General features: G+C 41.4%; 1 protein-coding gene across 1 annotated transcript in view; it reads right to left on the reverse strand.

The window, feature by feature from the left end:
• Positions 1–7,971, reverse strand: part of MAP3K19 (mitogen-activated protein kinase kinase kinase 19) — a 50,250-nt gene extending 42,279 nt beyond the window's left edge. Inside the window, exons 1-3 of the mRNA XM_076005485.1 lie at positions 7,785–7,971; positions 2,794–2,982; positions 364–518 (exon numbers count right to left, since the gene is read on the reverse strand). Coding sequence (XP_075861600.1) covers positions 364–518; positions 2,794–2,982; positions 7,785–7,958 — 518 coding nt within the window. The 5' untranslated portion in view covers positions 7,959–7,971. The remainder of the gene's footprint in view (positions 1–363; positions 519–2,793; positions 2,983–7,784) is intronic.
• Positions 7,972–10,730: the final 2,759 nt, after the last annotated feature.

A 10,730-nucleotide genomic window follows, 5' to 3' on the forward strand; every position in this document is an offset into this window, starting at 1 on the left:
TAGTAATTTTAACATAACTTGAAATCGCTATTATAAATTGCTTCTGATACATCGACAATGTTTTCCAAAATAATCAGTAACATCTTGGGGGTAGGGAGCTACATACTCAAGAATTATTTGACATTCCCAGTAACTACCAAAACAGTAATTATTTAAACAAATAAAACAAAGAGCTGGATATCATAAGGATAATAGAAAAAAATTTTTAAGCCTGCAGATCACTTTGCAATTGTAAAGTCACTTTTATGACGATGCATGTTCATTTAATGTCCACTATATAAGTAGAAAACAATCTGTGTCAAGGATTACATGTGCTTTCTGTCAAGAACACTGGAATAGACATGACGGCCCACTCGTACTCACGCGCGGTGCCTCAGGAGCTCAGACAGAACTTCCACAGGTCTGTAAACTGTTAACATGTCAAGCCTCTCAAATAGGTCCACATCTCTCACAGCCAGCATCAGAGGGGTCAAGCCATGTTGGTTTGGGAAATTTATATCCAGAAACTCTTCAGATGCCTTTAAAAACAGGAAGCTTAATTTCTGTCATGTTTTTATGGTATAGCTACTTATACTAACCTTTGCGTTTTCACAGCTTGGCCAATTCCTCATTTTAACTTCAATATGTTCTATCTCAATAGCTATCCTGAGAGGGGGCTGATGAGGTGAAAAAACAGAAACCTGACTGACAGATCTGGCTTACCTAACCTTCCTGGTAGGTGGTATCAGAGACACCCTGTTAAAGGTGATACAATCACACCGATAATATAAGGGACATCCAGTTAAATCATGAATAATTTTCATTTGGGACACATACTAAAAAAATTACTTGTTGCTTATCTGAAATTCAAATTTAACTGGGTGTCCTGTATTTTTTTTTTCTTTTTTTTTTTTTGAGACAGAGTTTCACTCTATTGCCCTGGCTAGAGTGTTGTGGCATCATCTTATCTCACAGCAACCTCAAATTCCTGGGCTCAAGTGATCCTCTTGCCTCAGCCTCCCAAGTAGCTGGGACTACAGGCACATGGCACCATGCCTGGCTAATTTTTTCTATATATTTTTAGTTGTCTGGCTAATTTCTTTCTATTTTTAGTAGAGACAGGGTCTCGCTCTTGCTCAGGCTGAGAGTCCTGTACTTTTTGTCGCAGAATTTAGCAACCCTAATTGCTGATCTTCAGAGCCTCAGCCGTCAAGTTGGAAGAATACAACCTTCCTTGCGGGGTTGCTTTGGTGATTAGAGATGGAATATGGAAAGCACTTAGCTGAGTGTCTGACACATGATAGTTGCACAGTAAACATCTGCCGAATGAATAAATGATTTACAATAATAAGGCAGCTTATTTAACTGCCTTATGAAATGGAGGTAGATATATGGATGTCATTTGATGCTTTAATGAAAGTACAATTTAATTTGGACAATTCAGAACTGAAAAGCTACCGGAAGGCCAAAACATCCAAAGTGTGCATTTTATAGGCCAAAGTAACTCATTAATTTCCATCTTTATGTCACTTTATGCCACATCAGTACAGTCAGCGTCTCCACTCAGCTTCTCTAGGGACAAAACCGAGATAATGACATTACTTCAGCGGGGTGCTATGGGAATTAATTAGTTAATTTTTTTTCAGTCTCTAAGAAGAAACCACCTCTGATATCAGTGTTTATTATTAGTTAGAACCAACACCAAAGTTCTGAGCTGAGAATAGTCTTGCAATAGCACATTAATGCTGTATCTGTCGATCAAGCTCTGGAGCCAGTTGTAGGCTTTTAAATTTCTTTTAAAATTTAATTTTCTTCAAAAATTTTAATTCTTTTAAATTTCAAGTTTTAAATTTCTTAAAACTTGGTCGCTAATCTTCAGGGATGAAATATGTGGTTACGAAAACAGGCATTGGATTACAATTACAACTATTGGAAAACGCTATTAAAATAAAATGTGTTGTCTTTCAAAAATATTCTAAGCCTCGGTTCATGATGTGTGGCAACTTTAGACTATCACTTAGTACAACAAAAGAATTTAAATTATCCTTTGGTTTTGTGATATCTATCCTTGAACTGCCCGTGACTAGAATATCTTTCACTTTTTCTTTATCTGTTCGTGTCTTTACCATAAGGGATTAAAAGAAACCGTTTCCTAGCAGCCATTGATTTTCTTTCAGTTAGAAGGTCATGTGGTCTGACAGTATCTCTGAAGGTAAATGCCAAGAGTAGGCAATTGCCAGTCACCAGTAATTAACGTCCTTGGTTATGTGCATGATTATGCAAGTTGCTTTGGGAAAAAATAGCTGTAGGTAGAAAATCTAGACAAGAGGACCAATATCCCAAGAAGAGAGCATTTTAAAAATGTATCCTCTTAACTCGTTTAGTCACAACTCAATATTATGCAAGGCATGAGCTCCCTGATTCCCTTTTCAGGATAAAGACAATAACTGCAACCGGTCCAAAGGGATCTAAACGCAATTGCACAAAAGGCAATGATGTCAAGGGAACTCCTTTGAGCAACTTGACGGTAGTCCTCTGGGCCCTTCCTGGCAGCAAATCATTTCCCAGGGGTGCTGCGTGACTTCGAGCACTCAGCTACAAGAAGGTGGAAATAGGCGACTGCTCTGTTCTTTTATTATCTTGTTTTCTACCCCAGCGTCCTGTTTGATCCTGTTTCTTTCTCATATTTCCTGACTCAAACTTTCCTGGATTGCATTTGATAAGACCTTGTTTTTCATTAAAAGGAGTCATATATAGCTCTATGCCCTTCTCACCACCCACCCAAAGGCAGAAGCAACCATCAGTTTAACTAACCAGTAAGTGTTGAAGTTGTTCGAGGTCACCTTGCCACGAACTTTGCAGAAGTTGCATCTGGGGAGCCTGGATTCCGTTAATTGCCAAGAGTTGTCTTTGGACGTCGCAGTTAGCTACATGCACTGCGGTTTGATGGCTGTAATTGCAGAGGGTGATGTCCACCCCCTTTTCCAGAAGAAATCCAACAACCTGCAACACAACACAATTCTTATTTAATATTTTTGAGTGCCAACGGTGTCTTCGGAACTGGGTAGAAAACTGACTTAGATGTGGCTGAGTCATGACCCGGGAAAGGAGGATGAGAGGGGAATAAAAATGGAGGGTTGATTAGGATGCAGGTCACTGCCACATGCCTTTTTAGTTTAGGAAACAAAAATCTCCATGATGTGTATGATTTAAGGATACTTTTTTTTTTTTTTAGAACTAGAGATCTGTGAGTATTTTATGTAAAACCTACACAAAACATTGAAGATTTATAACCATCTATAATTTAGAATATAAAACCACAGGGAGTCAGGTCAGTATTTTAGAAAATCACTCTGACTGCTTACTGTGTTTCCCTGAAAATAAGACAGGGTCTTATATTTATTTTTCCTCAAGAAGACACCCTAGGGCTTATTTTCAGGGGATGTGTTATTTTTTTTTTTAAGTACGGTACAATAATCTACATTTATTCAAATATAGTTAAGTCGTCTTCTTCTGGAACATCATCATAACTCTCCAAACCCCGAATTCCATCCTGAATTTCTTGCAACTCTATTTCCTTTAGAACCATTGGCCCCAGTCTCTGATGTCGAGCAACAGAGCTCTCATGGGGCAGATGAGAAGGGCTGCTTGTCTTCTTTACTGCTCTGTGACATGCATGGGTTGTGCAGATCCGCTGCGTAGCCATGCCCACCACTAGGTCTTATTTTCGGGGTAGGGCTTCTATTGCGCAAGTGCTTAGAAATCCTGCTAGGGCTTATTTTATAGGTAGGTCTTATTTTCGGGGAAACACAGTAAATAGATTAACGCGAGGAAGAATGGAAGTGGGGAAACCAGTGAGGAGACTACTGCGGTAGCCTTGTGGAGAAATGATGGTGACTGAATGAGGGGAATGGGGTGGATAAGGTACATTTAGGAGGTAGAATTAACAGGACGTAGTCACTGATTGGATGTGGGAGCTAATGGCGATCCAGAAATCCAGGGTAATTCCAGGTTACTGTCTTTGGTCTACTTTCCGGTGTCGTCTTTACTGCAACTGCAGACCAGACCACCATAGTCCCTTGCCTGAACCAGTGGGACAGCCTTCTCACAGGCCTCTCCATCTCCAAATGCCTCTGCATGAAACCCACTAGAATGGCTCAAATCAAAAAAATTCAGATAATGGCAAGTGTTGGAAAGACGTGAAGAACTTGGAAACCTCATACCATCATTTCTGCTGGTGGAAATAAAAATGGTGCAGCCACTTTGGCGAGTGGTCCCACAATTTCTCAAATGATGAAACATAATTACCGTATGACCCAGCAAGTCCACTCCTAAGTTTGTGCTCAGGAGAAATGAAAACATACACCCATGTTTATAGAAGCACTACTCATAGAATCAAAAGGTAGAAAGACCCCAAATTTCCATCAATGGACAATTGGATAAGTAAAATGTTATATATCCATATAATGGGATATTGTTTTTGACTATCATTTGACCATAAAAATGAATGTACTGAAACATGCTACAACATGAATGAACCTTGAAAACATTATGCTAAGTGAAATAAGCCAATCATGAAAGACCACACACTATAATTTCATTCATACGGAATTCCAGAATAAGAAAAGCTATAGATACAGAGCTGCTGTTCTCTGCTTAAAAAAAAGAAAAGAAAAGCAAAGCCATAGAGACAAAAAGTAGAGTAATGGCTGCTTAGGGCTGGAGTGAGTGTAGGCAAGAAAGGAGAGGGAATGATAGCTAAAGGACATTGGGTTTCTATTTTTCTTCTTTTTAGGGGGGATGGAGTTCTTTTTGAGGCGATAAAAATGTTCTAAAATCGACTGTGGTGATGATTGCACATTCATGTAAATATACTAAAAACCACCAAATTGTCCACTTTAAGTGGATGAATTGTATGGAAAGTGAATTGTATCTCAATAAAGCTGTTTTTGAAAACAGCTTTACATGCCTTTATGGCCCTTGGCGATCTGGCTTGCATTTCCAGCCTCATCTTGTGTCACTCTTCACCCCCCCCCCTCTGCAAAATCTAGTCCCCTTTCTATAGCCCAAACATGCCAGCTTTTTTTCCTGACCAGGTGCCACATTGGAGGCACTGCCAACCTGTGCTTCTTTCTGATGTAAGTCTCACTTGGGAGGCCTAAAAATTTTAAAAACCACCTTCTTTTCCTCAAAGGTTCCCTCAGGACCGTACTTCTTGTGTGGAAATCAGGTATTGACTTGCCTCCATCCTGAAAACACGGTGACTTATGCCTTAGGGATGGTCACAAGAGATCTACAAAATGAAGAAAATACATCAGTAGATGATGTAGCCCTCAGATGACTGTGGAGCTCTTTCCAAAATGAAGCTATTGTTGACTACTTGAGGGAGCTTCCCAGAGAAATAGCTAACATGTCATTTACCGGTAATTTTCCCTATGACAGGAAGTATCCAATTACAAAAGTACCGTGGGTTGGCTGGCTACTTGGAGTCCTGTTGAGAACAGCTTTCATTGAATGTTGTATGAGACAAATTGAAAGACTTGGTCCCAGCCTCTGCTGGTCAGATCAATCAGAGTGGCCAACAGAATGGCGATATTATGGGAAAATTCATTAGAAGCCAAGAAAGTGTAGGAATGAGGAGTAGCTATGGTTAGGAGAAAGTCTCCATGGGTCTCTCACGTTTCCACAAGTCTTATGAGCAAAGGCACTGACTGCCTTTATTCCAGACTAACTTTTCAAGCTTGTTTGTATAGTGAACAACCTTGAAAGACAGAGATAATGTCTCCCTCTGGAGCAAAGAGTAGCTTTGCCCTCTGCCCATTGTAAAGGATGAGGGTTCCTAAGTTTAGGGCTCCTCTGCTGCAATTCAACCCACTGCATGTACAGTGGTCACCTGGTCCTCCTCCTGCCTCCCAGTAGGAACTGGGGCTCAGGGAACTGATCCAAAACTGATATTGTTGTGTGTATTCAACTGCCCCTTGTCTCTGATCCAGGAGTTATGTTTCTTCTGCTAAGAACCCAAGAAATTCTGACAGGCTAATTTGTTAGCTGCAAGTAGAGTAAAATCTCAGTTCTTTTTTTTTTTTTTTTTTTTTTTGAGACAGAGTCTCACTTTGTTGCCCAGGCTAGAGTGTTATGGCATCAGCCTAGCTCACAGCAACCTCAATCTCCTGGGCTCAAGCGATCCTCCTGCCTCAGCCTCCCGAGTAGCTGGGACTACAGGCATGTGCCACCATGCCCGGCTAATTTTTTGTATATATATTTTTAGTTGGTCGATTAATTTCTTTCTATTTTCAGTAGAGACAGGGTCTCGCTCAGGCTGGTTTCGAACTCCTGACACTGGAGCGATCCGCCCACCTCGGCCTCCCAGAGTGCTAGGATTACAGGCATGAGCCACCGCGCGCGCCCGGCCAAATCTCAGCTCTTTCATAGTTCTTGACAGAGGTCTGCAAGTGAAGGGGCCTGAGAGAGGAAAAGGAGTGTTTGGAGGAGGTCATGGGGCCAGTGCAGGTGTTTGTTTATTTATGTGTTAGCGGAAGGTAGATATATAAGCACATTTAAATGATGGCGGAAGGGAGCGTCATTGTTTGTAATAACAAAAATCTGGAAAGTACCCAGATGTCCACGAAGGTAGGAGAGACAAATAAGTTGTGACATACATTTTTATCTAGTGAAATACTAGATAGCACTAAAAATGAAAAAACACAGCTCTGTGTTTCAAAGTGGATGAATCTCAAAAGCATAAGTAGAAGCAGCAGCAAGTTACACAGGAACAAATACAGTGTGAGGTTTGGGGGGGGGGTTTTGTTTGTTTTATTTTGTTTTTGAGGCAGGGTGTCATTCTGTCACCTAGGCTGGAGTGCAGTGGCACGATCACAGCGCACAGCAACCTCAACTCAAGTGATCCTCCTGCCTCAGCCCCCCAAGTAGCTGGGACTACAGGCATGCACTACCATGCCTGGCTAATTTTTTAATTTTTTGTAGAGATGGGGGTCTCTCTCTCTTGCTCAGGCTGGTCTCAAACTCCTGAGCTCAAGTGATCCTCCCTCTTCGGCCTCCCAGAGTGCTAGAATGACAGGTATGAGCCACCATGACTGGCCTCCAAGCCCTTTTCTCTTCTCCAAGCCTCCTCTTTGCTGCCTTCCCCAGTTCCAAGTGTTGTATTGTTACCACTTTCACCTACATTCTTAAAAAGGATCTTTTAAGTTCCTACACACAATGATATAATGACAACTAAGACCCAAATGGGTTATTCATTCATTAGTCTATCCATCTAATAAATATTTATTAAGCACCTAGGTGGGTCAGGTACTCTGCTTGGAGCTAGTGATATGATTAGAACAAAGAGGACAAACCCTCCGCCCTTTTAGGTCTTGTTATTTGCTTATTTATTCCTAGTTCCCTGCTTCCAGTGTTATGTACATTTGTTAGAGCAGAGAATATATTTCCAGGTACTGATGGGGCTGGCAGTGGGGAATGGGGAAGGAAGAAAAACCTTGGGCTCCATTAGGTGGCTCAGTAGACCACTAGCTCCTCAAGCGTGGCATCTGTGTTTGACTCACCTCTGTATCCTCCAGGAAGTCTAGTTATTGCCTTTGGTATAGCAGGAATGTTTGCTGATTGAGGGAATGAATAAAGATGGCACCTATCTAGATTATTTAGGGTATCCCTTCATGATACCCCGCTTTGTGCCTTCAGACATTCTCTCGTGGGGATGGATGATAACGCTATTCACAGATATCTCATTCTCAGCATCCTTAGCTTGGAAGACTTTTTATCCTTGGGCCCAGCACACAACATGTTACCTCTGTGAGATTTTCTTCTGCTGCAGTAATAAGAGGTGTATTTCCCGTCTTAGGGTGCTGAAAGTCAAGGTTTCCGAGGATGGAATGGACTTCTGCAATGTGGTCACAGATGAGTTCCACATCACCTCTTGAAACTACTTCCAGGAAATCATGAATCAGTTTATTTTTATTCATCTTGCTAGTTCCATGTAATCGCCTTGAAGAAAAAAAGAAATGATTTAATTATGTGAGATCCAGCAGAGCAGTGGGTGGTTCAGTGTAACACATCCTGCCTTTACCGCCACCTGTTTCCTTCTTTTATGTACAAAAATATTATAACAGTTTTAAAGACAATTTTGGAAAAGGGAGAAAATGCCACAATAGCACCAGGCTTGGTTTTTCGCACACATTTTGGATTAGGAACAATTATAATTTTACCATTACCTTAGAAGCTCTGCTATGATACAGGAAAAAGGATGGATCAACAGCAGAATGGAAAGATCACAGGCTTTCGAGCCCCAGCAGAACCTGGATTTAAATCCCTTCTCCACAGACGTCCAACCGTGTGACCTTGAACACATTGCTCATCTTCTCTGTGCTTCCTTATCTCTAAAATGAAAGTGGCAGTCCCCTCTACAAAAGGTTGGTGAGGATCTGAAATATTATCTACAGTGTTGGCATATTCTATAGGGGAAAATTCTTGTTGGATTTTATTTTCTTTAGTGTTGTTTATTAAATGCCTTATAATTATCTTCCTTTATGGAATGCCTATCTCCCCAGCAACACTGGAAAATCCTCAACAGCAGGGGAAGTCCATGCCCTAACCTTTGTATCCTCTATAATTCCAGCACAGAGTAAGTCATGGAGGATCATGGTGGCCCCTGTTCTAGATTTTCCAAGAAAGCCCTAATTTTAATATCCCCTCTTGGTTTTCCAAATTAGTCAAGTTGCTCTTAAATTGCAATTTTGGGGATCACCAAACGACCCTCTCTCTACCTGGAGCCTCTTGATGTTAGAAAGAGCACAAAATCCTTTGTCAGACTCTACGTTCCAACCTCTGCTTCTGACACCGTAGTCACTGTATGTAGCCACATGTGGTTCATCGAACGGGCAATTTACTTGCAATGTAAAAGCAAAAGAACAAGAGGCTCATTTCATTGTATGTCATTGTGGAGGAAAGGTAAGAAAAACAGGAAAAAGTCTAGAATTGGTCTTGTTTTTGTTTTGAGACAGAGTCTCGCTTTGTTGCCCAGGCTAGAGTGAGTGCCATGGTGTCAGCCTAGCTCACAGCAACCTCAAACTCCTGGGCTCAAGCGATCCTCCTGCCTCAGCCTCCCTAATAGCTGGAGTAGCTGGGACTACAGGCATGCGCCACCATGCCCGGCTAATTTTTTCTATATGTATTAGTTGGGCAATTAATTTTTTTCTATTTATAGTAGAGACGGGGTCTCGCTCTTGCTCAGGGTGGTTTCGAACTCCTGACCTCGAGCAATCTGTCCGCCTCGGCCTCCCAGAGTGCTAGGATCACAGGCGTGAGCCACCGCGCCCGGCCTATAATTGGTCTTTAATGTTCTAAACACACAGATGCCTTCAGAATTCCTGGGCAAGATTATGTAGCGTTCTCATTCTCAAAAGAGAATATGCACTTCACTCTAGAAATAGTACTATTCCATGAATTCACCCACTCATTAGGAATTTATTAACACTACATGCCCTTTAGGGGCTTACTCAGGGGTCCTCAAACTTTTTAAACAGGGGGCCAGTTCACTGTCCTCAGACCATTGTAGGGCCGATGGAGAGTGCAGCGCACATTCCACACATGCGCACTGTGGGCCTGGGATGAGTCGGCTGCTAAGCAGAACAGGCAACGGCGGCAAAAACACCCGGTGGGCCACATAAATGTCCTCAGCAGGCTGTAGTTTGAGGACCCCTGAATGGACCTATCCCAATAGAACATAACAGAAAATATTTAACCCTTTGCACTCGGATGTCAAGTGTGTCTTGACACGGTTAGCATCGGTAGCAGCTTGTATGTCAAGCCACACTCGGCACGTATAGTTTCACCACGGGGGGAAGGAGGATTTTTGTCTATTTTTCCAGTATCTTTTCTTGTTTTCATTAGCATGAAAGGACAAGTAAAATGTAAATGCAGAGATGGTACACTAACTTCCAGGGGTAGATTATTATCCACTAACTTAGAGCAACATTTAGATTGAAAGCTCCATATAATCACACCTCACCCTAACAAAAAAACACAAAGATTGTGTTGTTTGTTCTAACAGAAAAATCAAAGAAGGAAGAAGAGAGACGATTTATATTTGCGAAACATGCGAATATAAACCAGGTCTTCATGTGGGTGAATGTTTCAAAAAATATCACACCATGAAAAATTATAGAGATTAAAATTACTCTTTGAATGTATCAATAATTTGAAATATAAAAAAATCCAAATAAATAAGTTTGTATGAAAAGAAACTCCAGTTTTTTATTCTACTGCCGTGCTTTGTAAAATCTGGGGTATTTAAAAAATTAAATCCCGAGTAGAGGAAAGGAATCGAGACAAAAGCAAGTGAGTGCAAAGGGTTCAGAAAAACCACAAGAAAGAAAATGCATAATTAAGGGTCAACACAAACAACAGGTAATGAATCTTGAGAAATGGGGTGGCACTGTGAGCCAGAACACACCTTTGAAAGAAGCCATCCACAAAATCTGGAAAATCAGAGTGCAGGGGCAAGAGCAGTTCTGTCAGTGGGCAGGTCCTACACCCAGGACCAAGGAGGAGAGTAGAACCAGATAGCAATTTACACTGAATTCCCCAACAGGTCGGGAAGCCCATGGAGCGAGTTCAGTAGTGCCTTTTAGGGACATGGGTATTTGAGGAAGATTATTATGATGGAAAATAGAAAGGCAGAAACAAACATTTGAAAGCAAATGTTCACAGGATTCAGGACTGATTGGCTGTAGAAA

The sequence above is a fragment of the Microcebus murinus genome, chromosome 8 (genome assembly GCF_040939455.1).
Source record: "Microcebus murinus isolate Inina chromosome 8, M.murinus_Inina_mat1.0, whole genome shotgun sequence".
In the NCBI taxonomy this organism is placed as follows: domain Eukaryota; kingdom Metazoa; phylum Chordata; class Mammalia; order Primates; family Cheirogaleidae; genus Microcebus; species Microcebus murinus.